Genomic DNA, 14,536 nt, shown 5'->3' with positions numbered 1-14,536 from the left:
GTCTACCACTGTCTCGATTACTACTATAATTCAGTCTGCTACAGAATATGTTCTAGTATGAAAGCTGTATCGTTTGTGTGGAACCTTTTAAAGGTGAATAACCAGCAATGGGCATGCCATACCAGGCAGACAATGCAATGATGTGGAAGTGGCTGTGGTTGGTGGTATGGAGTGAGCAGACCTGGATATTAACATTCCTCTTCTTGTTTCTTCAACGTATCTTTAAGTCTCTTCAATTTCTTTGTTCATGCTCTCAATGGTGCAGCTGTAGAGCTTTTTGAGGATCTGAGGACCCATGCCAAATCTTTTCAGTCTCCTGAGGGGGAATATGCTTTGTCGTGCTCTCTTCATGATTTTCTTGGTGTGATAGTATGTTGGCGATGTGGACACCAAGGAATTTGAAGCTCTCAACCTGCTCCACTACAGCCCCGTTGATGAGAATGGGGGCGTGCTCGGTATACTCCTTTTCCTGTAGTCCACAATCATCTCCTTTGTTTTGATCACGTTGAGGGAGAGGCTGTTATCCTTGCACCACACGGCCAGGTCTCTGACCTCCTCCCTATAGGCTGTCTCATTGTTGCCGGTGATAAGACTGTTGTGTCATCGGCAAACTTAATGATGGTCTTGGAGTCGTCCCTGGCCATGCAGTCATGAGTGAACAAGGAGTACAGGAGGGGACTGAGCACGCACCCCTGAGGGGCCCCTGTGTTGAGGATCAGCATGGCAGATGTGTTGTTACATACCCTTACCACCTGGGGGAGACCCGTCAGGAAGTCCAGGATCCAGTTGCAGAGGGACTGTTTAGTCCCAGGGTCCTTAGCTTAGTGATGCTTTTTGGGCACTATGGTGTTGAACGCTGAGCTGTAGTCAATGAACACCATTCTCACATAGGTGCTCCTTTTTTCCAGGTGTGAAAGGGCAGTGTGGTGTGCAATAGAGATTGCATCATCTGTGGATCAGTTGAGGCGGTATGCAAATTGGAGTGGGTCTAGGGTTTCTGGGATAATGGTGGTGTTCTGAGTCATGACCAGCCTTTCAAAGCACTTCATGGCTACAGAAGTGAGTGCTACGGATCGGTAGTAATTTAGGCAGGTTATCTTAGTGTTCTTGGGCACAGGGACTATGGTGGTCTGCTTGAAATATGTTGGTATTACAGACTCAGTCAGGGACATGTTGAAAATGTCAGTGAAGACACTTGCCAGTTGGTCAGCGCATGATCGGCGTACGCGTCCTGGTAATCCATCTGGCCCTGCGGCCTTGTGAATGTTGACCTGTTTAAAGGTCTTACTCACATCAGCTATGGAGAGCTTGATCACACAGTCGCCTGGAACAGCTGATGCTCTCATGCATGCTTCATTGTTGCTTGCCTCGAAGAGAGCATAGAAAGTCATTTAGCTCGTAGGCTCGTATCACTGGGCAGCACGTGGCTGTGCTTCCCTTTGTAGTCTGTAGTAGTTTTACAAGCCCTGACACATCTATCGGAGCCAGTGTAGTATGATTCAATCACTCCATTCTGTTACTGACCATTACTAAGAAGTTTTACCTGTACTAATACTGTACTGTATGTGTTGGTAGATGGGGAACTGTCATTTCAGGAAGTTAAGTCCAAATTATGTGTTCATGCCCCTGACACCAGTTTGTGAACACAGATGGTAAGGATAGTTAAAAAAAAATGTATATGTATATAAATCTTTAGAAACCAGATTCCAAAAACTGTATGTGTGCTATCGTTGTATCTCTCTATCTAATGCTGTTTTAGATATAACCACTGGTCGACAGGGAACTGTCATTTCAGGAAGTCAGTTGACATATCTTTGCCACAAGTTTGTCTTCTAAATTAAAAGTGAATTTCTAGTCAGCTACTTCAAATGCCCTGAGAGTTTACTTGCTCAATGTAAACTTCATACTACTTTTTCATACTTTTTGCAAGGCAGGAAACTGTGAATTTAAATATCAAATATTGATTAAGAAATTTGTTAACAAATATTTGAGCTGATACTATCCTTCTCTCTTGGCATTGCAGTGTCAAACACTATTGGTTACTGTGTTTGTGACAATTTCAAGATACTGTATATTTCTAACCAAATACCCATGTCTCTGGTCTCTACTCTGTCTCACAGTGGGAGGAGGTGAGCGGCTACGACGAGAACCTCAACACCATCCGGACCTACCAGGTGTGCAACGTGTTTGAGCCCAGCCAGAACAACTGGCTCCTCACCACCTTCATCGACCGACGTGGAGCTCAGAGGATCTACGTGGAGATGCGCTTCACCGTGCGTGACTGCAGCTCCATCCCCAACGTTCCCGGCTCCTGTAAGGAGACCTTCAATCTCTACTACTACGAGACGGACTCAGTCATCGCCACCAAAGGAACTGCCTTCTGGATGGAAGCCCCTTACCTAAAGGTGGACACCATCGCGGCCGATGAGAGCTTCTCCCAGGTGGACTTCGGTGGACGATTGATGAAGGTCAACACAGAGGTTCGGAGCTTTGGCCCACTGTCGAAGAATGGGTTCTACCTGGCTTTTCAGGACTATGGTGCTTGTATGTCGCTACTCTCGGTCAGAGTGTTTTATAAGAAGTGCCCCAGTGTGGTGCAGAACTTTGCCATCTTCCCAGAGACCATGACGGGGGCGGAGAGCACCTCCCTGGTCATCGCTAGAGGGATCTGCATCCCGAATTCGGAGGAGGTGGACGTGCCAATAAAGCTGTACTGCAATGGAGATGGGGAGTGGATGGTTCCTATCGGGAGCTGCACCTGCAAAGCTGGGTTCGAGACAGATAACGGGAATGTCTGCCGAGGTAAGGAAACAACAAAGGAATGTTCCCAAGAACTGAAATGGGTTATGAGACGGTTATGAGCTTTTCGGCCAGTAACCGAAAGTTTGTTGGTTTCAATCCCAGAGCTGACTATTTGCAAAAATCGGTCATTGTGCCCTTGAACAAGGCACTTAACCATAATTTATTCTGTAAATTGTTCTGATTTAGAGCGTCTGCTAAATAAAATGTATAAATGAAATACTGTGAACACAGAAATAGGGCCAGGATTTCTCCCTGACCACATGACCAGAGAAATATGCCTGGCCCTAAACTCATAAATGTTTTTATTTTAAGGTCTTTCTTTTGTAATGTCCATCCCCATTCCCACAACCCAATGAAAAGTCCTGGGAACCTTGAAGGACCAGATTTGGTTTGCTGCGGAATCAATATCACTGGATTTATTCTGAACGGCCAGCTGTTCCCGGTTTGGGAATTAGATTTGTGTGGAACCTCAGGCCCAGACTTGGGAGTTGTAAATAAATCATTGTCTTTCATATTTTACCGCTTCAACATGACTGAAGACTCGCAGTAGATTAAATCACACAGGCTCTGTGGGAATTGATCTATTTTAGATGCAGTAGGTACATAAGAAGACATCAGAGCATTATCTTTATTGTAACAGCACATAGCCAATTTCATAGTTCTCTTCTTTGACACCGCGTTGTGTGGCATACGGTATTGATTGTGTTTCATGCATTTTGCAGATCGTGGTGCACTGTAATTCTCCTTTGATCAGAGAAGCATGATAGAGAGGCGCGTTATGATTCATTCCTAATCTGCTGAGAAGGTGAGGGCTGCTGTCCTAGGGATGATGAGTGATGTACAGTATCATTCTATGAAGATGTAAAACCACATGTTTTATTTTACAGGCTACTGTTTGTAAAGCAAGGCTTGGTAGAGGAAGAAATGTGTCTGTGTTGCCCAAAACAAGTATATAGTAGTTGTAGTTTAAAGTGAGCTACTTTAGGGCAACTTATTTTTCTTATGATGACTCTCTCTCTCTCTCTCTCTCTCTCACAAACAAACAAACAAACCATCACACACACACACCAAGTATAATATGTGCTCAAGGTCTCTAATGATAATATAGTGTGCTCAGCCTCCCAGCACGATGCTTTATTGGGTCCCTCTGGAGGTGTGAGTGAGAATGTGTGGAGCGGAGATAAGATTGATTGACGCACATCTGATACGATCAATAAATAGATATGAAAGCAGTGTGTGTGTGTTTGTGTGTTTTCCGTTCTACTGTACTTTGCTTTTCCCTGCTACTTGGCCAAGGAAACCAATGACTTTGAGGGGCATAGAGTCATTAAAACTTGCTCCTAACAACTGATACTGGATCAGATATGTCTGCATTCCACTACTAATGAAGGTTATGGTTCAGGATAGCATAATCTGATCCTAGATCAGTGGTGAAGGAAAACTTCTATTTTGCTCCTATTTCAACTGCCCTTAGATCATATCCAACCCCAGGCAAGGTCCCTCTTATGCAATCACAGATGCTGTGATTATGAACTGTGCTGAGAATGGCTGTGTAGTCACACAGTTCCACTCACTGAATAGAACAGCTGAAAACTGAAAAGAACAGCTCTTCTTCCACCCACAGGGTTAGTCTGACAACATAGTGCTGAGTCATGATGAAGCCTGTCAAAACAACAATTCAAAAACAGGGTTCAGATCAACAGTGAATGAATATGGCTTTTAATAAACATAAGAGTAGGGTGCATAGCAGTGTGTTCAATACACACACTGCAAACACACATCTTTCTCTATCTCTCCATCATCTCCACATTCCTTATACAGCGTCTCTTTCCTCTTCCATCTCAGTCTATGTTTCTGCTATATCCTATTTTATTACCATATGAAAAATAAATGGTATATGGCCTTGATCTAAAGATGGAGATACAGACACAGAGATGATTAAAGCTCCTCTATCAGTTTCTCTTAATTAACAAACAGAGATGTTTAAAGCTCCTCTATCAGATTCTCTTAACAGACAGAGATGTTTAAAGCTCCTCTATCAGTTTCTCTTAACAGACAGAGATGTTTAAAGCTCTTCTATCAGTTTCTATTAACATACAGAGATGTTTACAGCTCCTCTATCAGTTTCTCTTAACAAACAGAGATGTTTAAAGCGCCTTTATCAGTTTATCTTAACATACAGAGATGTTTAAAGCTCCTCTATCAGTTTCTCTTAACAAACAGAGATGTTTAAAGCTCCTCTATCAGTTTCTCTTAACAGACAGAGATGCAATGGTTGAGAATAACAACACAGGCCATTTGTATTAGTATTGAGCTACCCACACAGTAAATCCTATTGGTTTGGACAGATATACTGTACTGTGTATCGCTGCTATATCTCTACTGTATTTACCTCCAATCCAAGAGTAATTGGAGCGTAGGTGCTGCGTTGTTTTTGGTGGAGGTATGTTGCTCTGGTTGTTTGTAGGTGGTTTCTTCACACACCCTCGCACACACGCTCGCACACACACACACACACACACACACACACACACACACACACACACACACACACACACACACACACACGTGTTGGCTACCGCTAATTCCCACATTCTCTGACTTCCTCCTTCTAAGTGGGACTTCCTGCCGAACTGTCTCTCAACATCACTCTCTCTCTTTCTCTCTCTCTCTCCCTCTCTCTTCTCTCTCTCCCACTTTCTTTCTTCTCTCTCTCTCTCCCACTTTCTTTCTTCTCTCTTTCTGTCTCCCTCTCTGCTCTCTCTTTGTGATGTAAAAGCACAAACTGTGGGAGGTATGAAAAACAGGACCCAGGAGAGAAGAGGAAGGATACTACACAGTATGAGTGTTAATTATAGGAGGAGAGTGTTCAGGGGCACTGCGTGAAGCTGGTTCTACACTGACATTAGCACCCCCCCCACACACACACACACACACACACACACACACACACACACACACACAGAGAGGGAGAGATACGCAGACACGCTGTCTGTTGGCCATACTGATATTCATCTGCAGACAGATAGCGCTGCTAAAACCATGCTTTGAACATAGTGCGAGCAGAAGTGGTACACACACACACGCACACACACAGAGATGTCGTGACTGTAGGTTAGTCTGGAGTAGTCTAAGCGCTCTGAGCACTCTCCATCTCCCCTAATAACTCAGTCTCTGAGGTTAAAATAGAGGCTTGTACGTCTTTGAAACGACTCAAACGAGAAGCAATCCCTGCCTTTTATTTTCCACACAATCTTCTTTCATGGACCTTGTAATCCATTATTTAAACAGGGAAATGTAACCTTAAAGTGCTTATAGAAGCCGAGCAGTTTGGACAGCCAATCAATTAGAGGTCAGTGAAACAAGATGGCCTCCGCGTGGAGCCTGATGTAATTGCCCATTAGAGATGAGGAAAACGGAACAAGAAGAAAATGAGGGCAAGCTGAAATAATTCCCCTCATTGAGGGAAGCACTGTAAAGGCAGGGAGGGAGAAGAGGGCTGAGAGAGCGAGGTAGTGTATATGCTGAATGCAGAATGGGCAATCTGAGATGGAAGCTAGTCTATAGTGAGAGGTGTGTTTTGCTGTGGAAAGTGGAGTGGAATGTGTGTGTGTTTACATATATAACATTGTGTGTGCGAGTGTGCGTGTGTCTTCATATGTTTATATATTTTTTGATTTCATCTTTATTTAACCAGGTAGGCCAGTTGAGAACAAGTTCTCCTTTACAACTGTGACCTGGCCAAGATAAAGCAAAGCAGTTCGACACATACAACGACACAGAGTTACACATGGAGTAAAACAAACATACAGTCAATAATACAGTATAAACAAGTCTATATACGATGTGAGCAAATTAGGTGAGAAGGGAGGTAAAGGCAAAAAAAGGCCATGGTGGCAAAGTAAATACAATATAGCAAGTAAAACACTGGAATGGTAGATTTGCAATGGAAGAATGTGCAAAGTAGAAATAAAAATAATGGGGTACAAAGGAGCAAAATAAATAAATAAATGAAATACAGTAGGGAAAGAGGTAGTTGTTTGGGCTAAACTATGTACAGGTGCAGTAATCTGTGAGCTGCTCTGACAGTTGGTGCTTAAAGCTAGTGAGGGAGATAAGTGTTTCCAGTTTCAGAGATTTTTGTAGTTTGTTCCAGTCATTGGCAGCAGAGAACTGGAAGGAGAGGCGGCCAAAGAAAGAATTGGTTTTGGGGGTGACTAGAGAGATATACCTGCTGGAGCGTGTGCTACAGGTGGGAGATGCTATGGTGACCAGCGAGCTGAGATAAGGGGGGACTTTACCTAGCAGGGTCTTGTAGATGACATGGAGCCAGTGGGTTTGGCGACGAGTATGAAGCGAGGGCCAGCCAACGAGAGCGTACAGGTCGCAATGGTGGGTAGTATATGGGGCTTTGGTGACAAAACGGATTGCACTGTGATAGACTGCATCCAATTTGTTGAGTAGGGGTATTGGAGGCTATTTTGTAAATGACATCGCCAAAGTCGAGGATTGGTAGGATGGTCAGTTTTACAAGGGTATGTTTGGCAGCATGAGTGAAGGATGCTTTGTTGCGAAATAGGAAGCCAATTCTAGATTTAACTTTGGATTGGAGATGTTTGATATGGGTCTGGAAGGAGAGTTTACAGTCTAACCAGACACCTAAGTATTTGTAGTTGTCCACGTATTCTAAGTCAGAGCCGTCCAGAGTAGTGATGTTGGACAGGCGGGCAGGTGCAGGTAGCGATCGGTTGAAGAGCGTGCATTTAGTTTTACTTGTATTTAAGAGCAATTGGAGGCCACGGAAGGAGAGTTGTATGGCATTGAAGCTTGCCTGGAGGGTTGTTAACACAGTGTCCAAAGAAGGGCCAGAAGTATACAGAATGGTGTCGTCTGCGTAGAGGTGGATCAGAGACTCACCAGCAGCAAGAGCAACCTCATTGATGTATACAGAGAAGAGAGTCGGTCCAAGAATTGAACCCTGTGTCACCCCCATAGAGACTGCCAGAGGTCCGGACAGCAGACTCTCCGATTTGACACACTGAACTCTATCAGAGAAGTAGTTGGTGAACCAGGCGAGGCAATCATTTGAGAAACCAAGGCTGTCGAGTCTACCGATGAGGATGTGGTGATTGACAGAGTCGAAAGCCTTGGCCAAATCAATGAGTACGGCTGCATAGTAATGTTTCTTATCGATAGCGGTTAAGATATCATTTAGGACCTTGAGCGTGGCTGAGGTGCAGATGAGGATGTGCAAGTAGAAATACTGGTGTGCAAAAGAGCAGAAAAACAAAAACAAATATGGGGATGAGGTAGGTACACACTGCTATGTACAGTGGGGCAAAAAAGTATTTAATCAGCCAACAAATGTGAAAGTTCTCCCACTTAACCTCTTAGTCAGCCACCAATTGTGCAAGTTCTCCCGCTTAAAAAGATGAGAGAGGCCTGTAATTTTCATCATAGGTACACTTCAACTATGACAGACAAAATTAAAAAAAAAATATCCAGAAAATCACATTGTAGGATTTTTAATGAATTTATTTGTAAATTATGGTGGAAAATAAGTATTTGGTCACCTACAAACAAGCAAGATTTCTGGCTCTCACAGACCTGTAACTTCTTCTTGGAGAGGCTCCTCTGTCCTCCACTCGTTACCTGGCACCTGTTTGAACTAATTATCAGTATAAAAAGACACCTGTCCACAACCTCAAACAGTCACACTCCAAACTTCACTATGGCCAAGACCAAAGAGCTGTCAAAGGACACCAGAAACAAAATTGTAGACCTGCACTAGGCTGGGAAGACTGAATCTGCAATAGGTAAGCAGCAGACTTAGGACTCATACCATTCTGGATGTAGCCAGCCTGCTGTATGTACCCTGCTGTAACCAGCCTGTCTCTAGCCAGCCTGGTGTATGTACCCCGCTGTAACCAGCCTGTATGTAACCAGCCTGGTGTATGTACCCTGCTGTAACCAGCCTGTATGTAACCAGCCTGGTGTATGTACCCTGCTGTAACCGGCCTGTATCTAGCCAGCCTGGTGTATGTACCCCGCTGTAACCAGCCTGTATGTAACCAGCCTGGTGTATGTACCCTGCTGTAACCTTCCTGTATCTAGCCAGCCTGGTGTATGTACCCCGCTGTAACCAGCCTGTATGTAACCAGCCTGGTGTATGTACCCTGCTGTAACCAGCCTGTATGTAGCCAGCCTGGTGCATGTACCCTGCTGTAACCAGCCTGTATGTAACCAGCCTGGTGTATGTACCCTGCTGTAACCAGCCTGTATGTAACCAGCCTGGTGCATGTACCCTGCTGTAACCAGCCTGTATGTAACCAGCCTGGTGCATGTACCCTGCTGTAACCAGCCTATATGTAGCCAGCCTGGTGCATGTACCCTGCTGTAACCAGCCTGTATGTAACCAGCCTGGTGTATGTACCCTGCTGTAACCAGCCTCTATGTAACCAGCCTGTTTGTAACCAGCCTGGTGTATGTACCCCGCTGTAACCAGCCTATATGTAGCCAGCCTGGTGCATGTACCCTGCTGTAACCAGCCTGTATGTAACCAGCCTGGTGTATGTACCCTGCTGTAACCAGCCTGTATGTAACCAGCCTGGTGTATGCACCCTGCTGTAACCAGCCTGGTGTATGTACCCTGCTGTATGTACCCTGCTGTAACCAGCCGTTATGTACCCAGCCTGGTGTATGTACCCTGCTGTAACCAGCCTGTATGTAATCAGCCTGGTGTATGTATCCTGCAGTAACCAGCCTGTATGTAGCCAGCCTGGTGTATGTACCCTGCTGTAATCAGCCTGTATGTAGCCAGCCTGGTGCATGTACCCTGCTGTAACCTGCCTGTATGTAATCAGCCTGGTGTATGTATCCTGCAGTAACCAGCCTGTATGTAACCAGCCTGGTGCATGTACCCTGCTGTAGCCAGCCTGTATGTAACCAGCCTGGTGTATTTACCCTGCTGTAGCCAGCCTGTAGTATGTACCCTGCTGTAGCCAGCCTGGTGTATGTACCCTGCTGTAACCAGCCTGTATGTAGCCAGCCTGGTGCATGTACCCTGCTGTAGCCAGCCTAGATGTAACCAGCATGTATGTAACCCACCTGTATGTAGCCAGCCTGCTGTATGTACCCTGCTGTAGCCAGCCTAGATGTAACCAGCATGTATGTAACCAGCATGCTGTATGTACCCTGCAGTAACCACCCTGTATGTAACCAGCCTGCTGTACAGTATGTACCCTGCTGTAGCCAGCCTAGATGTAACCAGCATGTATGTAGCCAGCCTGTTGCATGTACCCTGCTATAACCAGCATGTATGTAGCCAGCCTGGTGCATGTACCCTGCTGTAGCCAGCCTATTTCCTAAGGACACCAGAAACAAAATTGTAGACCTGCACCAGGCTGGGAAGACTGAATCTGCAATAGGTAAGCAGCTTGGATTGAAGAAATCAACTGTGGGAGCAATTATTAGGAAATGGAAGACATACAAGACCACTGATAATCTCCCTCGATCTGGGGCTCCACGCAAGATCTCACCCCGTGGGGTCAAAATGATCACAAGAACGGTGGGCAAAAATCTCAGAACCACATGGGGGGACCTAGTGAATGACCTGCAGAGAGCTGGGACCAAAGTAACAAAGCCTACCATCAGTAACACACTACGCCGCCAGGGACTCAAATCCTGCAGTGCCAGACGTGTCCCCCTGCTTAAGCCAGTACATGTCCAGGCCCGTCTGAAGTTTGCTAGAGAGCATTTGGATGATCCAGAAGAAGATTGGGAGAATGTCACATGGTCAGATGAAACCAAAATATAAATTTTTGGTAAAAACTCAACTCGTTGTGTTTGGAGGACAAAGAATGCTGAGTTGCATCCAAAGAACACCATACCTACTGTGAAGCATGGGGGTGGAAACATCATGCTTTGGGGCTGTTTTTTCTCTAAAGGGACCAGGACGACTGATCTGTGTAAAGGAAAGAATGAATGGGGCCTTGTATCTTGAGATTTTGAGTGAAAACCTCCTTCCATTAGCAAGGGCATTGAAGATGAAACGTGGATGGGTCTTTCAGCATGACAATGATTCCAAATACACCACCCGGGCAACGAAGGAGTGGCTTCGTAAGAAGCATTTCAAGATCCTGGAGTGGCCTAGCCAGTCTCCAGATCTCAACCCCATAGAAAATCTTTGGAGGGAGTTGAAAGTCCGTGTTGCCCAGCAACAGCCCCAAAACATCACTGCTCTAGAGGAGATCTGCATGGAGGAATGGGCCAAAATACCAGCAACAGTGTGTGAAAATCTTGTGAAGACTTACAGAAAACATCTGTCATTGCCAACAAAGGGTATATAACAAAGTATTGAGATAAACTTTTGTTATTGACCAAATACTTATTTTGCAAATAAATTCATTAAAAATCCTACAATGTGATTTTCTGGATTTTTTTCTTCTCATTTTGTCTGTCATAGTTGAAGTGTACCTATGATGAAAATTACATGCTTCTCTCATCTTTTTAAGTGGGAGAACTTGCACAATTGGTGGCTGACTAAATACTTTTTTCCCCAACTGTATATATATAATAATAATAAACTTTAGTTTATTTGGTAAATATTTTCTTAACTCTTCCTGAACTGCACTGTTTGTTAAGGGCTTGTCAGTAAACATTTCATGGTAAGGTCTACACTTTGTATTGGGCGCATGTGACAAATAAAGTTTGATTTGATTAGACAGGTGTATAAAATCGAGCACACAGCCATGCAATCTCCATAGACAAACACTGGCGGTAGAATGGCCTTACTGAAGAGCTCAGTGACTTTCAACGTGGCACCGTAATAGGATGCCACCTTTCCAACAAGTCAGTCTGTCAAATGAAGTGAAAACATCTAGGAGCAACAACGACTCAGCTGTGAAGTGGTAGGCCACACAAGCTCACAGAACAGGACCGCAGAGTGCTGAAGTGCGCAGCACGTAAAAATGTGTCCTCGGTTGCAACACTCACTACCAAGTTACAAACTGCCTCTGGAAGCAACGTCAGCACAATAACTGTTTGTCGGGAGCTTCATGAAATGGGTTTCCATAGCTGAACAGCAGCACACAAGCTTAAGGTCACCATGCGCAATGCCAAGCGTCGGATGGAGTTGTGTAAAGCTCGCCGGCATTGGACTCTGGAGCAGTGAAAACTTGTTCTCTGGAGTGATGAATCACGCTTCACCATCTGGCAGTCCAACGGACAAATCTGGGTTTGGCGGATGCCAGGAGAACGCTTTGCTGAGGCTGGGCACCCCAGGGGAATTGGGGCTGGAATGGGCAGGGATGGAAAGACAGTGAGGGTTGGGGGATCAAATCAAATTGTATTTGTCACATGCTCTGAATACAACAGGTATACTTACAGTGAAATGCTTTCTTACAAGCCCTTAACCTGCAATGCAGTTTTAAGAAAAATACTTAAAAAATAATAAATAAAAGTAACAGCTAACGAAAGAGCAGCAGAACAATAACAATAGTATTGGTAGCCATTTGATTAGATGTTCAGGAGTCTTATGGCTTTGGGATAAAAGCTGTTTAGGACCCTCTTGAACCTAACTTTGGCGCAGGACCGCTTTCCGTGCGGTAGCAGAGAGAACAGTCTATGACTAGGGTGGCTGGAGTCTTTGACAATTTTTAACCCTTTTGCTCAGTGCGGATGTTGCCTGTAATCTATGGCATTTGGTTGGGGTATGTACGTACAGTCACTGTGTGGACACAGTCATCGATGCACTTATTGATGAAGCCAGTGACTGATATGGTGTACTCCTCAATGCCATCGGAAGAATCCCGGAACATGTTCCAGTCTGTGCTAGAAAAACAGTCCTGTAGCTTAGCGTCTGCTTCATCTGAACACTTGTTTTATTGACCGAGTCACTGGTGCTTCCTGCTTTAATTTGTGCTTGCAAGCTGGAATCAGGAGGATTTGCCAAATGGAGGGTGAGGAAGAGCTTTGTTACGCGTCTCTATGTGTGGAGTAAATGTGGTCTAGAGTTATTTTCCCTTTGGTTGCACATTAAATATGCTGATAGAAATTACGTTCAACTGATTTAACTTTCCCTGTATTGAAGTCCCCAGCCATTAGGAGCGCCGCCTCTGGATGAGCATTTTCCGTATACAGCTCATTGAGTGCGGTCTTAGTGCCAGCATCGGTTTGTAGTGGTAAACAGACAGCTATGAAGAATATATATGAGATCTCTCTAGGTAGATAGTGTGGTCTACAGCTTATCATGAGATACTCTACCTCAGGCGAGCAAAACCTCAAGACTTGCTTAGATATCATGCGCCAGCTGTTGTTTACAAATATCCATTGATCGCCACCCCTTGTCTTATCAGAGGCTGCTGATCTATCCTGCCGATTGTCACGCCCTGACTTGGAGATCCTTTTTTTGTCTCTATTTTGGTTTGGTCAGGGCGTGATGTGGGGTGGGCATTTCTATGTGTTGTGTTTCTATGATTTTCTATCTCTATGTTTTGGTATGGTTCTCAATCAAGGACAGCTGTCTATCGTTGTCTCTGATTGGGAACCATACTTAGGTGCCTTTTTTCCCACCTGTCTTGTTGGGAAGTTGACTTTCTTTATGGCACTTAGCCTTAAGCTTCACAGTTTTGTTTTGTAGTGTGTATTGTTTTGTTTGGCGTCTTTTTCTTAATTAAAGAACATGTACGCTCACCACGCTGCACCTTGGTCCGCTCCTTTCATCAGCCGTGACACCGATACAGTGTATAACCAGCTGTTTGTTATTCATGTCGTCGTTCAGCCACGACTCTGTGAAACATAAGATTAGTCAGTTTTTAATGTACCGTTGATAGGATATACGTGCTTGTAGTTCATCCACTTTATTGGCCAGCGATTGTACGTTGGCCAATAGTACCGATGGCAGAGGCAGATTAGCCACTCGTCGCTGGATCCTCACATGGCACCCCGATCTCCTTCCGCAATACCTCCGTCTCCTTCTCCTGCGAATGACAGGGATGAGGGCCTGTTCGGGTGTCTGGTGTAAATCTTTCTCATTAAAGAGAAATTATTTGTACACTTCAAGGTGAGTAATCGCTGATCTGATGTCCATAAGCTCTTTTCAGTCATGAAAGATGGTAGCGGCAACATTATGTACAAAATAAGGAACAAACAATGTAAAAGAAAAACTAACAAAATAGCATGATTGGTTAAGAGCTCATAAAACAGCAGCCATCTCCTCCGGCGCCATCTTAAAAATTTGTTGGGGGTGATGTTGTCTGTATTGAAAATGCAGGCTGGACAGCTGGCTAATCTGACGCTGTTGACAGTTTATAGTGTGGCTCTGTTGAAGAGCTGGATGGAGACAAGCTAATGTAGAGATAATAACAATGTATCTATCTATCCATTAATACATTTAGTAATTTGTTTGCCCAGACATCCATCCGTTCATCCACCTGTCCATCCAGCCATCCATCAATCCATCCATCCAGTCGTTTTCTTTTCTGTGAATCCTGGATATAGATGATGTGCTCCTCTCTTATTTTCCCCCTTTGTTCTGCACTGGCGGGCTCTTGACACATCGGCACATTAATATTACAAATATTCAAATAACTTTATTCAACGTTCGACCGTCTAACGCTGGTGACGGGAGATTCACGGCCCATTGAGCGAGTGTGTCTCCTCAGGCCTAAGTACCGATACATTATGGCTACCTTATTCCTGTATAATGGCTGTTGTCATGGGCCTGGGAGAGGGG

At 44.6% G+C, this 14,536-nt stretch overlaps 1 protein-coding gene across 3 annotated transcripts in view; it reads left to right on the top strand.

Annotated features, from left to right (window-relative positions):
* The window catches only part of LOC115103150 (ephrin type-B receptor 1-like), a 383,081-nt gene that overhangs the window by 190,358 nt on the left and 178,187 nt on the right, over positions 1-14,536 (top strand). For all 3 annotated transcript variants that reach the window (XR_010460228.1, XR_010460227.1, XM_065005794.1), the window contains exon 3: positions 2,121-2,802. Coding sequence is in view for 1 of the 3 variants with exons in the window: in XM_065005794.1 (XP_064861866.1) it covers positions 2,121-2,802 (682 nt within the window). In the remaining 2 variants the exon portion in view is untranslated. The remainder of the gene's footprint in view (positions 1-2,120; positions 2,803-14,536) is intronic.

The sequence above is a fragment of the Oncorhynchus nerka genome, linkage group LG20 (genome assembly GCF_034236695.1).
Source record: "Oncorhynchus nerka isolate Pitt River linkage group LG20, Oner_Uvic_2.0, whole genome shotgun sequence".
NCBI classification, from domain to species: Eukaryota; Metazoa; Chordata; class Actinopteri; order Salmoniformes; family Salmonidae; genus Oncorhynchus; species Oncorhynchus nerka.
Note: the sequence above shows the minus strand (reverse complement) of the source record. Positions and strands in the feature narration are given on the sequence as shown.